Source organism: Equus przewalskii, chromosome 2, assembly GCF_037783145.1.
Source record: "Equus przewalskii isolate Varuska chromosome 2, EquPr2, whole genome shotgun sequence".
Classification (NCBI taxonomy): Eukaryota; Metazoa; Chordata; class Mammalia; order Perissodactyla; family Equidae; genus Equus; species Equus przewalskii.
This window is the reverse complement of record NC_091832.1, coordinates 17180863-17204179: the sequence shown is the minus strand read 5'-3', so window position 1 is coordinate 17204179 and position 23317 is coordinate 17180863. Positions and strand designations below refer to the sequence as shown.

Sequence of the window (23317 nt, the reverse complement as noted above, 5' to 3'; positions counted from 1 at the left end):
CCGCCGCCGGGGAACTCCGAGCGATGGGGTACTTTTATCCCCTCCGAGAACACGCCCCACAGGCTATTCTGGGAGGCCCCCACCTCGCCGCCTCTCCCGGGTGGGCGCAGCATCCCGGCTTCCTCACGCCCCTCCGCCTCAGCCCTCCCCGTGGTCTCCCCCGTTGCTGCCCGCAGGAGCTGATCACCGCCTGGTACATCGGGTTCCTGGTGCTCATCTTCGCCTCCTTCCTGGTCTATCTGGCCGAGAAGGACGCCAACTCCGACTTCTCCTCCTACGCCGACTCGCTCTGGTGGGGGACGGTGCGTGAGGGTCTGTGCAGAGCCGCCCTTCTCCCTGGGATCCTCCCGGGCCTGACCATCGTGACCCCGACTCAGGATTGAGCGGGTCTGTCCCTGTCTTCTCCGCTAGGGCTGGCACCCCCTGCCCCAGTGGATCCGCTTGAGTCCTCGTCTAGTTCCCCACCTCAAGCCTTTGTGGCCTGTACCCCTTCCTCCTGACCGGCACGGGGAAGAGGGGAATCCATCTATGCCCCTAACTTGTCTCCTGTGACAAGTCCTTGTGACCAGTCCCTGTGGGCAACCACTGAGGCCCCTGCCCTCATGATCAGGCTCCCACCTGCCTGTGCCCCCAGCAAGCCCCTGTGGGTGGCCCCCGTAACTGGCTCTGCGGGTAACCGGTTTGTGTCCCCAGATTACACTGACGACCATCGGCTATGGTGACAAGACGCCCCACACATGGCTGGGCAGGGTCTTGGCTGCCGGCTTCGCCTTACTAGGCATCTCCTTCTTTGCCTTGCCTGCCGTGAGTCCCGCTCCACTTAGGATCGTCCGGCCTGGGGGAGAGGGGGGCTGGGGGCAGAGCTGTCTTAAGCTCCCATCCTGCATTTGCGGAGGTGGCGGGGGGGGGGGGGGGCACCTCAGATGTGCAGGGATGGGGGCTCCTTCGCTGCCTTTTGTTGTCCCCACCACTACATTTCCCCAACCAGGCCTGTCCCCCTAGGGCATCCTTGGCTCCGGCTTTGCCCTGAAGGTGCAAGAGCAGCACCGGCAGAAGCACTTCGAGAAGCGGAGGATGCCAGCGGCCAACCTCATCCAGGTACAAGGCGCCCCGGAAGTCCCTGAACTGAACGGGTGTGTCAGCTCTGTATGCTGACCCATGTGTCCCAGCTTCACAGCTATGACTCCATTTGAAGCTCAGAGAGATGTGACTTTTTTGGGGTCACGTGCCAAGTCAGGGACAGAGCTGGGATGCTGACTCAGATGGTCAGAAACTTTGTCCTGCACCAAAGGCCCAGTTTAGGGCTGGCCAGAGCGGCCCCGGTGTCCAACTCTGGCCCCAGCTCTACAGGGCCTGAAATGGAGTGGAGCCTGGACAAGAAGCCATAGGCCCCTGCTGGGTGGAGACCCAGTCCTGCCGTCTGTCAGTTGTGCAGTTATCAGGAAGCCTGCCACACTCCCAACACCTTAATTCATTCCACAAACACTCACCCAAATGAATGTCGTAACTACAGACGGAGATAAACGCCTTGAAAGAAAGAAATGGTTCTCTCAAGAGCATTTAACAGGGGACCTGGCTTGATCTGACCTTGAAGGGGAACTCAGGGATGACTACTCTGGGAAAGTGACACTTGAGCTGAGAGCTGGAGGATGGGTAGAGTTAACTAGGTGAAGAGGTGAAGTGGGGAGAATTCAAGGTAAGGGAACAGCATGTGCAAAGGCCCTGTGGTGTGTTTGATGAACTGGAAGGAGGCTAGCGAGGCTGGCAGAAATCTCAAGGGGGAATGTATAGTAGATAGGTGGGCCAGGCCCAGACCTGGGGTCACAGAGAGGAGTTTAACATTTTCCTAAGAGCAATGAGGAACCACTGACAGGTCTGAAGCAAGGGGAATGGGTGACATGATCAGGTTTGTGTTTTGAAAAGTGGGGAATAGACTGGAGGGTAACCCAGATGTGTCAGGGAGACCAGATAAGAGGCTCTGGCAACAGTCTGGGAGAGGCGGGGTGCTGGGTGACTTGGACTAGGGTAGCAACAGATGAGATGAAAAGAGACGGGCAGATTCTGCATATTTAGGAGGTGAGATTGATGACGTGAGGAGTGAGGGAGAGGGAGGCGGTGGGGTGATTTCCAGGTTTCTGGCTTACCCAACCGGATGGTTGATGGCCCTGCTCACTGGAGGGAGACCAGATTTGGAGCATTAAGAATCTGAGTTTGTGGAGCATGTGAGTCTGAGACCCCGAGTGGCCATGTTGAGGAGGCAGCTGGCTGTGCAGGTCTGCAGCTGAAAAGGGGAATGTGCTGGGCGGAGCTGGTCCGGGGCCATTGCCTGGAGACTGTAATGGAGCCCGGGGCAAGGCTGAGCTTGCCGGGTGGGGAGAGGAAAGAAGGAGAAGGGAGGACGGTCCAGAGCTGGGTCTTCAGGAAGCCTCAACATTCCGTGGCTGGGCGGGCAGAGTTAAGCGGGCCGAGGAGACAGAGAAGGAACGGCCAGAGGGGTGGGGAAAACCAGGAGCCTGTGGTCTCAGTTTCCCGTCCCTGCTGAGGCGTCTGACTGGGCGTGGCCTGAGGCAAGGGCTCTGAGGTTTTGAGACTCCTCCTTGGCGTCTCTCCAGTCGGGGCGTATGCAAGAGAAACCCCTGCAGGAAAGAGTTCAGGCAATACTGGCACAGCCCCCGAGCCCAAGTTTGACTGGCTGCCCTTATCTCTCCTCCCCAGGGTGGGACCCCCCTCCCCATTCCTGCTATCTCCAGCCACCAGCCCAGCCTTTCCCTCTCAGTATCCCCTGGGGCACAATGGCCACTGTCCCCTGGGAGCTGGCCTTCCAAGGGGCATTGTAGGGGCAGGCGGCTGGCACAGTCCGTGCCGAGAGACAGCTGGTATTGTGGTGCCCATAATTAATGAGACAGCTCTGGCAGCTGCTCTCCAGCCCAAGCCAGGGGCCTAGGCAAGCAGGAAGTAAAAATATGCCTGTCCTGGGAGGGTGCCTGGCCGGTGAGGTCAGCGCTGGGCAGTCCCTAAAAGACAGGAAGCACCCAAAGAAGGAGGGCATCCAGAGCCCAGTTCTGCTTTGTCCTGCCTTGCAGCTTCCCTGCCTCCCTGCCCTCACCGATTGCCCCACTCACAGTCCCTCCCTGGCTCTTCTCCTTATCTAGAGGGGGTGGGACAGTCCTTCCTCTTGTCTGACCCGCATCCCTCTTGCTGCAGAGGAAACCGTGCAAGTCCCTGGATGCTGAGGGGTTGGTAGGTGATGTTCTTCTCTTCTCCTCCTCAACGCCATGGGCAGTGACAGGCAGCTAGGAAAGATGGGGTGAGTTATTATTAGTAATAATAATTCACTCAGTCAGTATTCATTCCCCGTACATTTGCAGAACACCTACCATGTGCCAGAGGATACAGCAGTGACCAAGACACAGCTTATAGTCTAGGAGGAGAGAAAGACATTAGCCAAATGCACATGAGTTGCTATTTCTCAGCCATGGTAGGGGAGATAACAGGGGTGCTTAACAGGAGACCTCAGCATGAATACCTACTATGTGCCAGGCACTGCCCTTGGCATTTAATAGACATTCGCCCATTTAATCATCACCACACCCTCTTATGTAAGTAGGATTATGTCCATTTTACAGATGAGGAAACTGAGCTCAGCAGCCTCACTTTGTTTGTCCACATAAATAAGGGGCAAAGGTGGCACTGGAAACCCATGTCTGCCCCAAGACAACACCCCAGCTCTTAACTCCCGCACTCTTAGGCCCCTGGCTCCAAAGCGGATCTGTTTGTCACCTTGGGAAAGTCATTTCTCTCTAGGCCTCCGTTTCTTTGGCTGACCCTGCCAGTGGCCGTGGAATTGGAACTGGCCTCTGCCTCCGGGTTCCCTTCGGCTCGCCCAAGGCCTGGGTCCGTTCAGGGGCGGAGGGCTGGTGGGGGGCTGAGAGGCCTCACTGATGCTTTGTACCCCGCTTCCTTCCCCCATACCGCCAGGCTGCGTGGCGCCTCTACTCCACCGACACGAGCCGGGCCTACCTGACGGCCACCTGGTACTACTATGACAGCATCCTCCCATCCTTCAGGTAGGCCCCACTGCAGGGGGAAGGGCAGGGGGCTGACAGCAATGCTCTTGAGGACAAGTGGCTGGGACTCCACCCTGGAGGATGGGAAAGGGGTGAGGGCTCCCAGGGGAGCATGTGAGGCTGGCTCTGCAGATCCTGTGTAACCCAGAGGCTGGAGTGTGCTCTCTCCCGCTTTGCTCTGCCCAGGGAAGGCGGTGCACACTGGACACAGGGTGCGGGGTGAGCCCTGGGTCCCGGAGTGCTGGCAGTCACATGCTCACCTAAAGTTGATGCCACTCTGGGCAGTGGCCCAGCCAGCTCTTCTCCCCTCCGTGTAAGTTGGGGGCAGTGTTAGTCTGCCAGCCTGGCATGTTGCAGCTGGCTAGAGAAAGTGTGGGATGGGCCAGAATGGCTGTGCCAGAGTTGGGTTCGAGGGCCCTCAGAGCACCCCTGTGCATGAATATGGACCTGCTTTTACTGTGCCAGGCAGCAGCCTTAGCGCCCAGAAGTGGGTTCGCCCCCCCCTAGCCCAGGCCAGGGTAAGACCACACAGGGGGTGGCTCCACGTAGGGGATTATTAATAGCATCACCAAGGTTCTTGGGGCCAGGGGCCGGCCAGGCCCTGGGGCAGGAATGAAGACCATGGAGCTCGGCTCAGTCTGCGGGCAGGCGGGCGCCGAGTGCACGGCCGGGCCAGGCTGCTGTGCTCAGCGCTTCTGCGGGAGCCTGTTTTTGCCTCATTTGTTCTCCGAGAGCAGCTGTTGGGTGAGCCCACTCTCCCCTGCACCTGGCTGCCCCCCTCCCTGCCCCCTCCCAGCCCCAGGGGCTCCCCAGGGGAGGAGTGGGAGAGAAGGGGCTGGGAAGAAGGGCTCCCAGAAGAGCACCGTTCCCCCCATCTCTCCACCTGGCAGAAGCAGGCACCCCCCTCACAGACAGAGAAACTGGTTAGATCAGAACAAGGCGCCCTTTGCAGGAGCAGCCCTAAGGACTCAAGGCCAGGCCTTGGGGAGTGGGGCAGGGGCTGGTTTGTTAGAAATATGATGTGTGGGAGGTGAGGGAAGACTTGGGGGTGGGTGGTCTTGGGTCCTCTGGTAAGAGGGACAGAGCCTGGTGTGGAGATGCTGGGTCTGCTGGGCTTCCTGCTCCCTGGACCTCCGTTTCCTCATCTGTGTGCTGAGAAGGCAGAGAGAGGAGGTATCCTCCTTGGGTTCTGGAAACAGGAAGTGGCCTGGAGAGTTTCGAAGAAGCTGAGCCCCAGATCTAGTTGGCAAGAACCCAGTGCTGCAGGGCAGAAAGCTGGGCTAGCCACCCTATCAAGGCTCCCTCCTCAGCCTCAGTTTCCCCCCTAAGATCCAGGGGGGTGAGGACTCCAGGGCTGCTGCTGGCCTCCAGGTGGGCACAGCTCCGCACCCAGGCACTCAGCGTGAGGAGCAGAGGAAGCTGGGTTGGAGTTGCCACTTGCCACCTTGTGGGGTGCCCTCGAGTGGAGCCCAGACTGCACAGCGATACTTGGCGTCCCTGAGGATTTCCCAGGAAGTCCTCAGAAATCAGAAAGGGAAGGAGGAATGCTAGTCTCTCCCACTCCCACCCTTGCCTGTTCCTGCCTGAGGTGTTTGCTGAGCACCTCTAGAGAGGCAGTGCCTGGCAGGATCCAAGCTCAGGAGCTCAGTGCCTACTGGGTGAGGGGAGTGTGCCAAGTCCCTGCCTGCTGCTGATGGCGCCCTCTCCTGCAGAGAGCTGGCCCTCTTGTTTGAGCACGTGCAACGGGCCCGCAATGGGGGCCTACGGCCCCTGGAGGTGCGGCGGGCGCCGGTACCCGACGGAGCGCCCTCCCGTTACCCGCCCGTTGCTACCTGCCACCGGCCGGGCAGCGCCTCCTTCTGCCCTGGGGAAAGGTAGGGGCCCCCAGGGCCGCCACCTCCTCTTGCTTCTCTTCCTCCTCTTCCATTCTCTGTCTCATCCTCTCTCAGACCTGCCTCCAGCCACTACGTGGGTGTCTGGGCCTGTTCTGGGGACCCCCAGGCCTTGTCATGAGGCCTGGGCAGTTGTCGTCGAATGGCCTGACAGGTACAGACTGAGAGCCTCTCTGGAGAGGCCAGGCTGGACTCACCTTTTTGTCACCTGGGCGAGTCGGGGAGATGTCCACACCACCCTTCCCCATCACCTCCTCCATTCATCCCATTGTCCTCTTTCTTTCTCTGTTTCCACGTCCCCCTCACTCTTCCACCCCTGCACCCCCATCCCTCCCGGGAAGCTGGAGAGAGGAGGAGGCCGCTGGCCACAGGTGCTTACGGCTCAGGTAATCGTGGGCATTCTGGGGTACAAGGGCAGGGAACCCCCTCCCCCGGCATGTTCCTCTAGAAGGGGCTTGACACTGAGCTTGCCTCTCGGGAACCACATTCCAGCTGGAAAGAGAGCTCTGTGACTAAGAACCGCTGTAGGACCTGCGTAAACTCATCCAATGACTAATGCTCTTGTCTTGTGCAACCCCGTCCACAGCTTTGCTAATCCCAGAGGGTGCTCCCGGGATTCTCCCACAATGCCTTTCTTCCTTACTGAGGGACATTTTGCTGCTCCCAACAGTTTCTTTCCCCTTGACCTGTCTCTCCTGGAGCTTTTGCATCTTGAAAGAAGAACAAAGGAAGAACAATGCTTACCTCCACATAAATGTTCATAAATAGTGGAATTTCAGGTGTATTTGGATAAGGGAAGCCCACTAACCACATATGAGAAAGTGGCTGTGCCTGTGGAGGTTTAGCTTTGAGGTCAAGGACTCAATGCCCCCTCACTCCTCCCCTGTCCCCTACCCATCTCTTTTTTTGGTCTCATCTTCACATATCATCCCTGAATCAGCCAGGTGGACATTTGGGCCTCGAGCCTCAGGTGTGATGCTGAGCCCCAGGCCCAGAACAAGGGAGGGGAGAAGAGGTGAGCCACTCAGTGATCAGAGGAGGAGGTGCAGTGAAAGCTTGCCTCTGCCACCTGATGCTGTGTGTCCTTGAGAAACTCATCAAGTCACTCTGAGCCTCTGGGTCCTGGGCAGAAAATTAGTGATGTTTAGGCTGATGAGGGGCTCTGGCTTCTCTGGGTTTCTGGGCTGAAAAGGCCTGGGGAACCTGGACAATGGGGTTTTGGTGCAGAGGATGCTGGGGACAGCATTCCTTCCCTGTTCTCAGGTGGGGCACTTCTGGCCAAGGGCTGGACAGGAAGTGTGGAGAAGGAGAGCCCCTCCAGGTCTGGGACTGGAGGGAGGGGAAGTGTGGATGACCAGGCCCAGCTGGGAGCTCCCTGGAAGAGTCCATGGTGCGGCCCCACTCAGATTCTCTGCCCCTGCCTGAAGGCCCTTCATTGTCACCCCCAGCCCCCTCCAACCATGGCTTCCAGGCAGAAACTCAGAGTTCTGGCATTTTAGCTACCCTGCCCAGGGCCTGTCTCCCCAGGCCTGAATAGGGAGGCTCTGGGAATGGAGATTACCGGAGCCCAGCACCTACCATCTCCCACAGCTGCTCTGGGTCTCTGGGCCCTCCAAGGCCTAGGAACAGATTACTGCTCAGAGCTTGGCCACCACTAACTTCCAGCCTTGGGTCCGTCTGCCCTGGAGTGTCTGTCTGCATGGCTGGGGCTTGTGGTGATGGTGGTAGAGTGTCCCTTCTTCCCAGGGACCCCAGGGGGCTGACCCCAGGGGTGACTTCTAGGAGATCGGTCACCAGGCTCAGGCCAAATGGCCATATCCTTAATCTTGGCTGCCTGGGGCCCAGACAGGACCCCCCCACATACATACACATACATACCTGGTTGGTCATACCCTTAGTGGTGCTTGTGGAGGGACCCGGGCTGAGCACCTTCCCAGGACTACAGGAGCAGGATTTCCTGGGGAACGGCATTGTTAGGGCCAGCACCTCCTCTCTTTGGGGTTTTGCGACAAGGCTCTAAGCAGTGTTTCTCAAAGCAGGGTCCACTGACCTCTTGCATCAGCATCCCCTGGCATGTTGTTCAAAATGCAGATACCTGGACCTCTCCCCAAGCCCACAGGAGACTCCAGAGAGGAAGCACAGAATCCTGCACATTCAACATGCTCCCCAGGGGACCCTCATGCAAAACTTGAGAACCTGTGCATTCTGGGGATGTGGCCTGGAGGTTTGGGTGGGGCTCCTTCTCTCCCACCAGCCACAGGAGGCCGGCCCCATCCTGGCAGCTCCCCACGCTCTGCCCACCTGCCTTCTTCCCACTAACCTCTGTTTGTGTCTTGTTCTAACTTTCCAGCCAGATGTTTAGTAATAAACGGAGTTTCTTTCGGATCCACGCCAGCTGGAGACCGAGGTACCCCCTCGCCTGCTCCTCCTGTCCCCACTCCTCCTCGCCCCCCAAGTTCAGGGGCTGGAGAGGGGGACAGGATGGGCCTAGGACAAGGTGCATGTGCCTGCCGCCTGCCGTCTGCCTTGGGGCCCTGGTGAGCCCCTCGCCTTCCTGGGGATGCCTCTGCCAGGTCTAGGGGCATGAGACTGGCACCCAGTCTGCCAGGAGGGACACTTACACGAGGCTTGGGATGAGTTCTGGCTCTGCCGCTGACCCCTTGTACAATCTTGGCCAAATTGCTTCCCTTCTCTGGACCTCAGTTTCCCGTCTGTGGAATGGGCAGATTGAACTAGAGGCTCTCTGAGGGTCCTTCCCACTCTGACTTTAGCCAGGCCTTGGGTTTAGCTTCCTGGCTCCCCACTGCCCACCTAGGGACCCAGCAGATGCCTGAAGGAGCTGGCATTGGCACCTCTTTTGCTAACTCCAGAACTCAGCTCTTTTAGCTGCATCACCGCCCCATTCCTCGGTACCTGCCCTGCGCCAGGCCTGGCACTAGGGACACAGTGATGAATAAAACATGGTGCCTGGAGAGTTGCAAGGAGTCATTGCTGTTCGGTGTGATGAGCGCAACAAAAGGAGGAGGCAGAGGAGCTGTGGGGCCTGGGTCAGGCACTTCACCAGAGGCCCAAAAAGGAGTGAGCGTGAGTGAGGGCATGCCAAGGAAGTGGCGGGCACCAGGGTGAGGAGGGGAGAGAGCACAGCATGGCAGAGGAGCAGGCAGCCCAGCATGGCCAGTTCTGAGAGCGGGAGGCCAGGAGCTGAGTTTGGGGGCAGCGCTGGCTCATGAAGAACCCAAAAGCCCTGCGTGAGCTTCGTCCTGTTGGCCTGCCTGGCAGCCTGGGCTCCTGGAGTCCTGGGTTTCCCAAAAGTGCCTCTGGAGCCTTGTGGATTGGGGCCCATGAGGCGGGGATGAGTGACAGAGCTCCTGGCTGCTCTACCAAGAGGCAGTGTCCCTTAGAAATGTGGGTTCTGGGTCTGAACTTGGCCACCCCTCCCTAGCTAGGGGACCTTGGGCATAAGCCCTCTTGCCTCAGTTTCCTCAGATGTAAAATGTGGATGGTAATAGGATCTGCTTTTGCTTCGACTGCACCTGGCTCAGAGGAGGCGCTGTGGAAATATTGGCCTCGTTTGATTTAGTATGTTGAGCAGTTAAGATCTTGCCTACTTTAAAAAACAGCTTGGAAACCGTGGATGTAGGAAATGGGAATACACTGAAGGGCTAAGCCGGCTCAGATCTGCCCCTCTGCAAGGTGACTTTGGTTCAGTGGGCGTGGTGGGCAGGAAGGGCAAGGCCAGGGGGGAGAGGCCAGTGCTGAGGCCGTTTCCACAGTCCTGAAGGGAGTGGCTGTACCCAGCACCTGAAGGGGGAGGCTGCCTCTCCTCCCGCCGCGACCTTGGCCTTCGGCAGGCAGATGATGGGTCCTTAAAGAAATTCCTTGTGGAAGTGAGTGCAGGGGTTGGGTCCAGCAGGACAGTCAGAAGGCAGCCTGTCCCATAGGACAGACCCAGTCAAGCCCACCCCATCTGCCTCCCAGGCACTGACAGACCCCTTAGATCAGAGTTTGTTGACCTCACACCGTTGACGTTTGGGTGGGATAATTCTTTGGTGTTGGGAGCTGTCCTATGCCTTGTAGGATGTTTACCAGCATCCCTGGCCTCTACCCACTAGGTGCCAGGAGCATCCCCCAGTGTGGCAACCAAAAATGTTTCCAGTATTGGCAAATGTCCCCTGGTGAGCAAAATCACCCTCAGTTGAGAACCACTGCCCTAGACCCGATCCTGATTGCTTGTCCCGGAGAAAGAACACCATCTCTGAAGTCAGAGAAAGCTGGGTTCCAGTGCTAACTCCATCCATGGGAGCTCTGTGACCCTGCGCATGTCATTTCCCCTCCTTCCACAGCTGTAAAATAGGGGTGGTAAATACAGAATCCACCACGTGCAGTGGCCGGGGAACTGAAAGGGATAAGGTGTCAGACAGGACCTTGTGTGTTCTAAGGAGCCTGGGGAGGGGAGGAGCTCTTTCGATGTCCACTGTGTGCCAGGTTTCTTTCCATTTTCTTTGAGCTTTTAGGCTCCAGAGAGGCTGACGTGAGCCATTCTCTGGGCCCTGCCCAAAGAGCTGGAAGCCAGGGCCACCCATGGGAAAATGGTGCCTTCTTAGATTGATGAGGAGCCCAGGGCCTGTGGCTGGCTGGAAAGTTACAGAACCCACAAACCTGGCTGGAAGCTCCTTCAACCATCACAGAATCAGAGCTGGAAAGGGACCTTTCAAGGCCTCTAGTGCAAGCCCCCAGACCCCTCCTCCGTAAGTGCTGCTGAATGCAAGCTTAGTCTTGCTTGCACACTTCTCGTGATGGGGAGGTCACTCCCTTTCCCAGAACGCCATTGGACTGATGTGCTGGGTGCAGAGATCTGGAGTTCCAGGCCCTTGGCTGAGTGTCAGGGCCTTCTCTACCCCCCTCTCTGCCTCTCCCCCTCGGAGGAGCGGAGGACAGAAGGAGGGGTTGCACGGGCCACGCGAGTGTGGGGCGGGGGGTGCCTGCCAGCATGAGGAGAGCCCGAAAGAATGGCTCTGCAGAGGAAAGTTTGGGAGAGCCAACCTCAAACTTCGGTTGGAATCTTTGGGATGTGTTGAGGGGATACTGGGCCAGCAAACAGCATGCTGGATTGTGGGGGCCACCCCTGACCTTCCCTTCAGATATCCTCAGGGCCCCAGTCCTTAACCTATAACCTCTCCCCTCTGGGCAGAGGCCCCTACCCCTAAGGATGGCCCTACATCCTGGCTGCCTTCCCAAAGTGCCCCTGGTTTCGAGATCTCCCTCACCCCAGCACCTTGGCTCTATACCCTGTACCCCATGCCCTGGGCATGGGGGACTCCGGCTCCCACCCAACCCTGAAACCAGAATCTGTCCTCTGCTCAACCCTTGATCTGAAAGTCCCTGAGGGTAGGTGACAGTCTCCTCCCCCAGTTCCTGCCCCACCTCAGGCCTCCTCTGAGACTGGCTTGTGCTCTCCTGAGCCAGGACCCTAGACATTTGGGGCGGAAGGGCCCCAAACCTGTCTGCAGAGGGCCCTCCGAGAGGCAAGCCACAGCCACAGCAGGGAGGCAGCGGTGACACCATAGGGCATGGGTTGGAATGTTTGCATAGGTCCTACTCGAACAGCGAAAACGTGGTCCTTGGACCTCTTGGACGCAGAGTTCCTCTGCCAGGTATTGGTTAACCAGGGCCTGGCCTGGGGACCCTGAGGCCTGCCCCCACCTGTCTTCCTCCAAGGTTTGGGGGATGTGGTGGGGAGCTGGGGTGTGGGAAGGGAACTCTGAGTGCGTGCACAGACATGCACGTATATGTTTACATGCACAGAGACATGTGTAGGTGCTCTCGAACTAGGGGCTCAGTAGGCAGTGGGGGTGTAGGGCCGGGAGGGGGGATCCACGGCCATGTGGGCAGGATGTCAGTCCAGGCAGGCAGAGCTCAGGCAGGGGAGACCACAGAACAGGTTATAGGCCTTCACTAGGAGGCTGGGCACCAGGTATGTCCTGGGCATACATGTGGGCTCAGCAGCAAGACCCACAAGGCCAAGGACCCTCAGCAGCCAGTACACTGCATTCCTCCAGGGGCACCATTTACACTGAAGTCTGTGTGATGGAGAACTTGGGAATTTTGCAGTGCACTGCCTTTACAGCTGTACCAGGTCCTAAAGCCCTGACCTGACCAGTGTGGGATCAGATAGCTCCAGCAGTGGGGAAAGGAGAAGAATATAAATTGATCCATGTACACACACTGGTACCTGTGTATCCACACTGTGCAAACACACATACCACCCCCCAACTCCACACAGCCTGTCCCTGTGTACGGTGAGGAGCTGGAGGCCCACCTCAGTGGCAGGGTGAGCTTCTCCATCTCTCAGCAGCCTGCCTGTGCCCAGAGTGGTCACCGCCTCCACCTCCACCCACCCATGTGGGCCAGGCCAGCTCCCCTGTCCTCCTGTCTGTCTCTGACTCCCTTCTTGGGTTTCTCTCACTCCTTCCACTCTGACATCTGTCTCCTGTGCACCCCTTATCTGTCCGGGCAATGAGGGGTGGGAGGTGGGGGTGGGGAGAGGATCTGCTCAGACTGCCCTTAGTAGGGGTCAGGGCTGCCCTCGCCACACCCTCGTCCCATCCAGGAAGTCTCCACTTGGTGGAGAAGCAGGACCCAGTAGCCACCCCTGAGTCCTAAGTCAGCCGTGTCCCCACTCCCGCCCACCCCGGCTCCCGCTAACTTGGCTCTCTTCCCGGCTGACCGGCCCTGCCAGCAGCCGGATGGGCATCAAAGACCGCATCCGGATGGGCAGCTCCCAGCGGCGGACGGGCCCCTCCAAGCAGCACCTGGCACCCCCGCCAATGCCCGCCTCCCCGAGCAGCGAGCAGGTGGGTGAGGGCACCAGCCCCACCAAGGTGCAGAAAAGCTGGAGCTTCAACGACCGCACCCGCTTCCGGGCGTCGCTGAGACTCAAACCCCGCACCTCTGCGGAGGGTGAGCCCTGGGGGTCTGGGCCCCGGACCCGCTGGGGGTGGCAGGGTGGGGACAGAGTCTGGGCTGGGGGTGGGAAGACTTGGTTCTAGTCCTAGCTCTGCAACTGATTGACCGTCTTTGAGCATTGGTCTTCCGGTCTGTGAAATGGGCCTCGCAATACCTGCTTGGCTGGGCTCTGGACTGTCTGCCAATCCAGCAAGAAGGCGGAGGGTGGCACTTGGTAGTGGTGAGGAGCACAGGCTTTGAATCCAGGCTTTGCTGTTTCTCTTGGGCAAGTAACCTAATCTCTCTGGGCCTCATTCCCCTCATCTGTAAAACGGGGATGGTAATAGTATCTACTTCATAAGATTGCTGTGAGGATTAAATGAGATTATCCCCGGAAGGTGACCAGAAGTTTCTGGAATATAGTAAGTCCTCAACAGAAGCCAGCTGCATTGCAAGTGTGCTTTGGAAGGAGCAGGAGTCATCCTTGCTGAGCCCTGACTGCCACAGCCCCACACTGGATGATGTGGTTGACTTCTCCCAACGACCCTGGGAAGTAGGTTCTGTTTTTATGCCCATTTCACGGACGTGGGGACTGAGGTCTCTCAGCTAGTCAGTGGCAGTGCTGCTCTCCTCAACCAGGTCTGTCCAGCTCCACAGCCCACGCTCCCCTCCCTGCCCTCTTCACCCAGCCCAGCCTGCGGGCATGAGGCTGTGAACGTTGTGGGGCTCGCTGTTTAACCAGTTAGGTCACTTTTTTGAGTTCTGGCTCCGCACTTGTACAGTGACTTAGGTAAGGCACGTTTCTGTGCCTCAGTGTGCTCTTCTGGAAAAGGAGAAGGCTGGACCCAGTGCCCTGGAAGACTTCTCCCAGCTTTGACATGTTTCAGGCCGCTGGTGGGAGAAGAAGGGGGTGGGTGGACAAGGCTGGAGGAAGGGGACAGGGAGCCCCTTTGGCCTTGGAGGGAGGGGACCCAGCTACACTGCCTCTGTCTGTGCTTATCAGCCCCCAAGATGCTGCCAGCTGACAACTCGGACAGCCCTTTCCTAGAAAGTTACAGGACGCCACAAACCAGTCTTGGAGGTGCTGACCCATGGTAGCCTGGGTGTGGCTGGTGCCCTGAGCCTCCTCTTCCCTGCCTAAGCAGCTGCCTGGCCTCCGCCACCTCCTGCCCCTGTGAGGCCAGGATGGCATCGCCTCTCTGCCGTGCAGGGCACTAGCCTCGGAGAAGCCGTTTCTCTCATCGGGGAGGATGACTTGCTTTAGGGGCCTTCCCCAGTAGCAGAGCTGGGCACAGGAGCCAGCCCCTTGAGCTTCCTTCCCTCTTGGCTGAAGGATGACTGTGTGCGTGATGACGTGCAGAGGGTACAAGCCCCTTTTTCTCTGGGGCTCCTTGTCCTGCGTGGTGGGACCAGTGGGGCTTCCTCCAGGGCTGGGTGCAATTTGCCCCAGGCCAGAGCAGATGTGCCCTAAAGCAGCTCCCACCCACCTGGCCACCAGGCAGATGTTTACCCTGACTGGCCACAGGGCAGATGGACATGCAACAAAGTGGGGTTTTCCGCTCTGGGTAGGGCCTGGTCTGCCTTGTGCCCCCAGGAAGGTTCTGGGCCCTTTCTGGTCCTCTGTCTCCCCGAGATCTCTAAGAATGGTTCAGCATGTGGTGGTGGAGGCTGAGAGCAGCCTCTTCTGCTGCCACCACCTGGGCCCCCTGACTTTCCAGAGGGCCCCTCGGAGGAAGTGGCAGAGGAGAAGAGCTACCAGTGTGAGCTCACAGTGGACGACGTCATGCCTGCTGTGAAGACAGTTATCCGCTCCGTCAGGTGAGACTGAGGGTGGCCTCCTCATGTGTCTGCCCCCCATGGATGCTCCCCCTCCAGAGCCTGCCCTCAGGGCCAGGCCTGGCCTAGCTCCCCGGCACGCCGCTGCTGCTCGCCTGGCACCCTTGGCTGTGCTGGGGTGGCGAAGCCTCTGGAGTGTGGGTGGGATGGGAGGTGGCATATGGCTGCTCAGGTCTGGAGGGCTGGCTGGGTGGGGAGGTGGGCATAGGTCGCCATCACGGTCCCTCTCTCAGACCCGCAGTGTCCTCTCTGCTTCTCTCTCCTTTCTTCTGTCTCTCACTTTATATCTGTCTCTCTTCTCTTTATTTCTCTCTCTCTCTGGATGTGTCCAGCATCTGCCTGCCTCTCCCTGTGTCTCCGTCTCATGCGCTGTCTCCCTCCATCTCCGTGTCTCACTCTCATCCTCCTTCTGCCCCTGTGTCTTAGACTTTCTGTCTCTCCTTGGGTGGCTTGCCCTCAGCCTGTCTGTCTCCCCCAGGATTTCTTCTAGAGCAGTGCTTTTCAAACCACAGGTCACAACAGTTTGAAATCAACTTAGTGAAATCAATTTAGCAGGCTATGCATTAAAAAGAAGAGAACAGAATAGAAAATATTGGAGTCCATCCCTTGGAGTAAGGATAAATAATGTTTATGAAACTTATGTTTCGGTTATGTATATGTGTGTACCGGTCTCTGATATAAAATGTATTTCTTATGGTGGGTTTGGTCAAAAGGTTCGAAAGCCCCTGCCCTACTGGCTGTCGCTGCCTTGACAATTAAGAGGGGACCAGTCTCCTGAGCCCTTTAGCCATGGCCCCGGCACGGATCTGCCCCCAAGCCCCTTGGAATGGAGTTCTGGCCTGGTCTCTGTACCCAGCCTGCAGCTCCAGCTCCAGACGCCCCCTTACTCCCCGGCCTTGCAGACCACCTCCTCTCTTCCCTGGCTGATGCACCTGCCCACAAGCCTCTTCCTTTTGTGTTCCTTTCAAAATTAGAGTCAACTGGACACCCCTCCCCTGAGAGTCTGAGGCCTCTCCCCATCCTCTTTTTACACATCCTGTCTCTCCCCTCCAAGTGACCAGCTTCTGGAACACACTGCCTGAGCTGCCACCTGGCTCAGGTCAGCTCTCCTTAGCCATCCCACAGACCCCTCACACCCATCATGCCCCAAACCTGCTCCTCCTCCTGTGTGGTGCAGTGGCGGGACCATCCACTCTGTCACTCAAGCCATGGGAGTCATCCTGGACTCTACTCAGAGCCTCTCAGTCCCACGTCCTGAATTGCTCAAAGCTGTTTTTTGTCTCTGCCCCACGGCCCCCTCCCAGCTCAGGCCCATCCCCGGGAGCTGATCTTCCTGCCCAAGACTCCGCCCCTCCAGGCTTCCCCACACAGGCTGGCAGAACACTCATGCTAAAGCAGAGTAAACCACATGCCCCCTTCCCCACCACCCTACCTTCCCATGGCCCAATCTCCGCCAGGAATTCAGGGCTCTTCAGAGTACCCCTTCCCAGGCCCCTTCCCAAGGCCAGTCTCTTTCCCTGTCTTCTTATACTGCCCCCTCCCCGCCCCGGTGGATTAATCCCTTGCCTTCACATCCTGTTCTGACTACTTTGAACTGACTGACTCCCACACCTCCATGCCTGTCTGTGTGCAGAAAGCCACCCTTCATCCCTGTCCTCTTGCCAGGGCACTGGGAAGTATCACTCCCAAGACTTGTCCCCTGACCTCCCTTCTATGGTCCCCAGCCCTCTTCTCCATTCCTTGACATGGCCCTTGTTACCCCATAATTATCTACATCCTCTCCATCTCCCACCCCAGGCCTGGGTCCGGATCTGATGCCCCTTTGAGGGCCCAGGGTCCAGCATAGTGGTGCTAACAAGCAACTGTGGAGTGAATGCAGAAATGTCTTCCCCCAAGCTGTCACCATCAACAGTGTGCACAGATGTCTGCCCTGTGTCCCACCTAGCAGAGGGAGACCAGGCCAGTCCCTGCCCGCCGAGGCTAATGCGCCCGCAGACACAGGCACATGAGAAAATACCCAGCACACCTACAGAGGGCGCAGGGGTGGGAGCCGGGTAGCGGGGAGGGAGGCTGGGAGACCCAGCAGAGGCTGTGTGCAGTGGCCCAAGCAGGAGGTGCCCTGGTGACAAGCGGGTAGCAAAGGGACAGAGAGGGGGTTGGAAATGAATCCCTTCCCTCTGAGACCCCCTCTCCCAACAGGATCCTGAAGTTCCTGGTGGCCAAAAGGAAATTCAAGGAGACGCTGCGACCGTACGACGTGAAGGACGTCATCGAGCAGTACTCGGCAGGGCACCTGGACATGCTAGGCCGGATCAAGAGCCTGCAGGCTCGGTGGGTGGCCCGCCCCGCATGGGGTGGGGGGCGGCAGGGAGGTGGGGACCCTAACCCCCGCACGAGGTCTGCGGGCGGGAGACCCTCCGCGGCGCCGAACGGAGCCCCGAGCGCCCCCTAGGGGCTGCTGCGGCCCCTGGCATTTCTGGCAAGGGCCCTGGCTTGCCCCACGCCTGAGGCCAGACGCTGCACTTGTCTTCACCCTGAAGAATAGCCTAGCCGCAGGTCCCCTGTGCGAATCCTCTGGACCTGCGCGTCTTAGGGGACATCTTTAGATGACTGTTTCCTGCTCCTAATATAATAGGTTTAAGATAATCAGTGACCTCCAGGGTTGGCCTGGTAGCGAGTGGTTAAGTTTGCTGCCTCTTCTTTCGTGCCCCGGCTCCGCAGGCTGGGATTCCGGGTCCTATGTGCTGCTCATCAAGCCACGCTGTGGCGGCGCCCCACATACAAAATAGAGGAAGACTGGCACAGATGTAAGCTCAGCAACAATCTTCCTTAAGCAAAAAGAGGAAGATTGGCAACAGGTGCTAGCTCAGCAACAATCTTCTTCACCAAAAAAAAAAAAAGTGACCTCCCACCTCCCAAGGGGGTAGGCAAATTGTCCTGAATGCTGCCCACCTCTTGCCTCTGGAATCCTCCAGCACCTCTCTCTCGGCCCAACATATAGGAAGAATTCTCATACCAAGACCTCAGTCACCTACACTGTACCCCTCTCCTCTGTGGCTGCATTCTCACTGCCCATTCATTCATTCTCTCAAGAAAGAGTCATCGGGCATTTGTTACCCACCAGACAGCAGGGATATGGTGGAAAGCAAAGCAGAGTCCCTGCCCTCAGGGAGCTTCCCTTTCTGTGGAAGGAGAACAGATGATAAATAAATGAACCAGAATAAGTCAGATGATAAATGCTAAGGAGAAAAATAAGGCCTAGGGTGTCGGGGTTTGCAATTTTAAATAGGTGAAAAGGTGACATTTGAGAAAAAATTAAAGGTGAGGCAGCCAGCTCTGTGGCTGTTTAAATAGTTTCCAGAGGGAACAGCAGGTGCAAAGGCTTGGAGATTGGCAGGGGCTGGGGTGTGGTTTTAGGAGCAGCAGGGAGCCTCATGTGTCTGTTCTGGCGTGAGAGAAGTAGGAGCAGAGCTGAGAAGGCTAATGGCTCTTAGACTGTAAAAAGCATCGAAGGCCACTGTGAAGATGCTGGCCTTCATCCAGGGGGAGATGCAAGCACTGGGGGGTTTTGAGCAAAGGACCAAGAAGCTCCGAGTTATGCTATAAAAGGATCAACCTAGGTGCTGTGTTGAGAACGGTCTATGAGGGAGCTGGGGGGACACGAGGACCAGTGAGCAGGCTACTTCAGACGTCCAGGCAAGAGATGATGGGGACTTGGACCAGGGTGCCAGCAGTGGAGGTGGGGAGAAATGATCAGATTCTAGATATATTTTGAAGGTAGAGTTGACAGGGTCATCTGATGGGAGAGTCAAGGATGAGGCCAAGGTTTTTGATTTGAGCAAGAGGAAAGAGTTGTCGTTTATTGACACAGAGGAGGCAATGAGTAGAGCAAGTTTCGATCCAGAAAGTTGGGAGGTGTTGGGTTTGTGACGCCTATCAGACATCTAAATAGAGTGTGGATCTGGCAGTTAGAGGAATGTGGAGTTCGGGGGAGAGGTATAGGCTGGAGATACAGATTTGTGTCAAGAGCGTATAGAGGAATTGAAAATCTGAAACTGAAGACATCACTTAGCGAGTGAAAATAAATAGAGAAAAGAAGTCCCAGGAGTGAACCTTGGGTCCTGCAATGTTTAGAGGTTGTGGAGATAAAGAAGGAACCGGCAAAGGAGACTGGGAAGGAGCGGTCAGTGAGGAAGGATGGGAGACGGTGGTGTTTGGCAAGCCAAGAAGAAGGTGCAGGAAGAAGGGTGATCTGATGTGCGGAGCGCTGCTAATAGTCAAGTGTAATGAAGACTGAGAATTGATCATCGAATTTAGCAACATGGAGGTCATTTGGGATCTTGACGACAATAGTTTTGGTGAAATGGTGGGAATGAAAGCCTGATTGGGGTAGGTTTTAGAGAGAAAGGAAGGAGAGAAATTGTAGATAGAGAGTAGAGATAACACTTTCAAGAAGTTTGCCGTAAAGGAGAGCAGAAAAACAAGGTTAGGACCAGCTCCAGCTTGTCCCCCTCATAAGTCACCTTCCCACTTGTGTCTCTCCCTCTTTTCCCAGTCCACCATCTCCCACCGGTCCTCCCATCAGGCGGTGGTTTTGTCATGCTTGTGTGTGGTGCCTTTGCTCGGCCAGCTGGAAAACGCGCAACGCCGCAGCCCATTCCCTCCAGCCACCTCGGTCTCCACTGGCAGGGCAGAACGGCCCCCTCCCACCAGGGCAGGCTGTCTCCCCTCTCAGCAGGCAACCTCGAGTTCTTATGGGAGGGACGAGTGGCGTGTGTCTGGGCCCTTTAACGATTCCCTTTCCCCACAGGGTGGACCAGATTGTGGGCCGCGGCCCCGGGGACCGGAAGACCCGGGAGAAGGGCGACAAGCCCTCCGACTCGGAGGCGGTGGATGAAATCAGTATGATGGGACGCGTGGTCAAGGTGGAGAAGCAGGTGAGTGTGGGAGGGAGTTTCGCTGGTGTAGCAGCGCTAGCTGTCGACCGAGAAGCTTTGGAAGGCCGCGGGGACAAGCACCGGGGGAGGGTGCGCCCTTCAGAGCCGCTGGCCCGAGCACCGGGGGAAGCCCAAGCAGGGCCCGAGCAACCGAGCCCGGCAGAACCCCGCCCCACAGGTAAGCCCCGCCTCCCAGGAAGCCCGCCCACTCCTACTGAACCACCCGATAGACCCACCCTCTCCTGCCAAGCCCCGCCCTAGGTTGCTGTAGTCTAGCTAAGTCCAAGTCGCGCCTATTTCATTTAACCCCGCCTCTGTTTTCTCTTTCGGTCGCCCGGACTATCCCAAACAATCACAACTAAATTTCGGGGGGGCGCAGGAATAAGACCTAGTTTCCCAGCTTCGTCACGCCCTCCAGTCAAGCTCCGCCCTTCCTCGCGGACGAGCCGCGTCTCCCAGACACCCCCCTTCCCGGGAGAAGCCCGGCTGCCCAGCCGCGTCTCGTCCCCAGGTCCCGTCTATAGCACCGCCTGATCTCGCTCAAGCTCCGCCCACATCAGCTCCCTTCTCAAACCCCGCCTCCAGGCTCCCTCCGCCCTCGAATCCCGCCTCCAGTCCTGGTCAAGCCCCGCCCACACCCTCTCCACTCCTAAACCCCGCCTCCAGGCTCGCCCCGCCCCCAGCCCCGCTCAAGCCGCGCCCACATCCTCTCCCCTCCCAAGCCCCGCCTCCAGGCTCGCCCCGCCCCTACGTCCTGGCCAAGCCCCGCCTCCAGCCGCGCCCTGCCCGCAGGTGCAGTCCATCGAGCACAAGCTGGACCTGCTGTTGGGCTTCTATTCGCGCTGCCTGCGCTCCGGCACCTCGGCCAGCCTGGGCGCCGTGCAAGTGCCGCTCTTCGACCCCGACATCACCTCTGACTACCACAGCCCTGTGGACCACGAGGACATCTCCGCCTCCGCCCAGACGCTCAGCATCTCCCGCTCGGTCAGCACCAACATGGACTGAGGGGCTTCTCAGGGGCCGGGCAGCGCTCGGCCAGCCCCTCAGCCCGGCGCTCGGCCCCGCCCGCTGAGGCCTCCGGCTCCTCTCTTACTTGAACTGCTCCCGCGCGGGGAGAGAGGCCACACGCAGTATTGAACTGCCTGGGCGGGCGAGCTACCGCTGTGGGTGCCAGCGACTCGCCCCACCTCAGGAGTGCGAGATGCCAGGCCGCAGGGAGGGCAGCAGCGGCTGACCGCGACCTCTGGGCCCGCCAGAGCCCCGCGCGGCCCGCCTGGCAGGGGCACTGACCGGAAAGTGGGAGCGGGGCGCTGAGGCCAGGGCCCTGGCCCTGACCCAGCTTCCAGCTATGCAAGGTGAGGTGTCCGGCCGGCCTTCGGACAGAGCACGAAAGCCGTCCCGCCAAGTCCCCGCCCCACTTGAGGGTGGGCCCAAGGTGCCCCACAGGTACCCACAAGCACAGGACCCTGCCACAAGGCAGGTGGGCACCATATATGCAAACTATGTTAAATATGCAACTTTGGGGACCCCCATGGGGTCCATCTGCCCCTCCCCCATGGGAGATGGGCCTCCAGCAGTAGCTGGTCTCAGGCTGCTTGGCCATGACCCCCAACCCCATTCTTTGGCATATCACCCCCTCCCCACCCAGCTTAGGGCCTCTTTCTCCCTTGCCTCCCCCAAGGGTAGTGCCTGGGCCTTCCTTCCCATCTGCAGGTGTCCCGCCCCAGCGGCTCCCTCTGCCTGCTGGATGTCCACTCCCCTCTTTGGCCCTGCAGACACCTTTAACAGCACAAGTTTCTGTATTCTCCCCTAAACCTCCCCCAGACGATGCTGCTGCAATCACACAAACATATCCCTTTAGTTTCCCCAGACATGCAGAAGGTCTCTCACACTCACACTGACACAATCACACACACTTAGAGACGTGAGCACAGAGCCATTCAGCCTCTCCCGGGCCTCTGCAGCTGATGCCAGTAAACTGGCCTTGCAAGGTGATGTCCACTACAAGGAGGCCCCCACTTCATCCAGGTGGGAGAGGGAGCTCTGAAGTGACCCCAGGTCTCTCTAGGCCCCACCCCAGAGCTTTACCCGCTCCCCTTCCTCAAGAGGATCTACTCCTCCGTGGTCCAGGAGCCCTAACTGCTGCCTTTGCCTGCCCCCGAGAGCCCTCTTTGGCGTCCCCACAGCACAACTCACGCCTAGGCCTTTGGGCCCCGACAGCACTGGAAAGATCCCGGGCCCTTCCCCAGGGTAGTTATCAAGCCTGCTTCTATCTAGGCTTGTCCCCTTTCTAGTCACTCTAACTCCCAGAGAAACTAATAATGCACCTAGCAACTCCCATTTTTCAGGCACCAGCTGTGCGTCTGGCGCTCATATGCACTGTCTCCCCTCCTGCCATGCCCCGCTCTTCACGTCAGTTGGCAGCCCCCATACTGGCATAAGCCCCCATCCACTCCAGACTCCCAGCACCTCTTTGGTATCCCTACCCCTTTGTCCCTCTTCTGCAAAGCCAATGCAGGTGGCAGGGGGGTGATGGGTAGTGGACCAAGGGGGACCATCTCTGGGGTGCCAGCGAACAGGGGCTCAGGCCCAGCTGCCTGCATCTTGTGACTGGGGACCTGCATGCACCAGCGCCAGGGCTGGGGTTGGGTCTTACTCAGCCCCATGGTGCCCAGCCTCTGCCCCAACAAGCCCTCTGCATGTGACCATCATGCCCTGGACAGAGCCTGTCCTGGCTCACTTCACCCGCACTACGCTGTCCTCAGAGAGCCACCCCTCTGCCCACTCAGAGACAGAGCTGTGGAGAGGGGCAGGAGAATGGGATTACCCTATGACCAAAGGAGACTTGGCAAGAAGCCTGCCCTCCTTCCACGATCAAGGTTCCCTACCAACCCGGTTCTCGGATATGCAAGTACCTCACTTTGTTAACTTATTAACTTATTGGTTTCATTAAAGTTTTCAGTAGGAGGTGGTTGGTCTTGGCTGTTCAGGGGCTGTGTGTTGGGGCTGGTCTGGGGGTGAGAAGATTTGAATTAGACAGGACTCTTGGTTGTCACAACAAAAACTCAACTCCTTACGGCTTAAGCAAGAAAATGAAACTTATTGGCCCAGATGACTAAAAAGTCCAGGGGAAAGATTTGGCTCCGTGCACTGCTACATCTGGGTGCTTAACTGTGTTGGGGATCTGTCTTCTATCTCAGCCTTCCTCTCAGGCAGGCTGACCTCTCATGGTGACCCCCAGCACTTGCAAATACATTTCCTTTTGGTGTAGCGCCCCAGTGGAAAGTGAGTGCCACTTTCCTGATAGTTTGTATCACTCAGAGTTCAGTCAGGAAAACAGAAACTACACTGGGTTTTTCAGCAAGGAGAATTTGCTGTAGGGGATGGGTCATACTGATGTACGTGGGCTGAAAGAACAAAAGAGAACCTTGAGAGAAGCTAGAGAACATCACAGCGGGAAGCAGCTTCCACTCCTAGAGCTGCAGGAATGTAGGGAAGAGGTGGGGTTAGCAGAACCTACAAGCTTGATTGGGGGAGCCCTGTAGTCGGGGGCTCAGAGGTCTGGAGAGGGGTGCTGTCTGGCCTGTGCCAGCACTGGCTAGGGGATACTATGAAGCTTGTCTGGGAGTGCAGCAAGAAA

General features: G+C 58.0%; 1 protein-coding gene across 10 annotated transcripts in view; it reads left to right on the top strand.

Annotated features, from left to right (window-relative positions):
* KCNQ4 (potassium voltage-gated channel subfamily Q member 4) overlaps nucleotides 1-22644 on the top strand; it is a 52794-nt gene extending 30150 nt beyond the window's left edge. Inside the window, exons 5-16 of one of the 10 annotated variants that reach the window (XR_011537427.1) lie at nucleotides 177-302; nucleotides 694-804; nucleotides 1003-1098; nucleotides 3205-3240; nucleotides 3979-4067; nucleotides 5780-5941; nucleotides 12699-12919; nucleotides 13303-13457; nucleotides 14623-14722; nucleotides 16940-17071; nucleotides 19551-19677; nucleotides 20470-22644. Coding sequence is in view for 8 of the 10 variants with exons in the window: in XM_070610054.1 (XP_070466155.1) it covers nucleotides 177-302; nucleotides 694-804; nucleotides 1003-1098; nucleotides 3205-3240; nucleotides 3979-4067; nucleotides 5780-5941; nucleotides 12699-12919; nucleotides 14623-14722; nucleotides 16940-17071; nucleotides 19551-19677; nucleotides 20470-20682 (1413 nt within the window). In the remaining 2 variants the exon portion in view is untranslated. Of the gene's footprint in view, nucleotides 1-176; nucleotides 303-693; nucleotides 805-1002; nucleotides 1099-3204; nucleotides 3241-3978; nucleotides 4068-4665; nucleotides 4812-5779; nucleotides 6619-12698; nucleotides 12920-13302; nucleotides 13458-14622; nucleotides 14723-16537; nucleotides 16700-16939; nucleotides 17072-19550; nucleotides 19678-20056; nucleotides 20189-20469 lie in introns of those variants that run through there. The other 9 variants (XM_070610054.1, XM_070610061.1, XR_011537428.1 and 6 more) reach the window with 9 other exon arrangements.
* The last annotated feature ends 673 nt before the right edge of the window (nucleotides 22645-23317 follow it).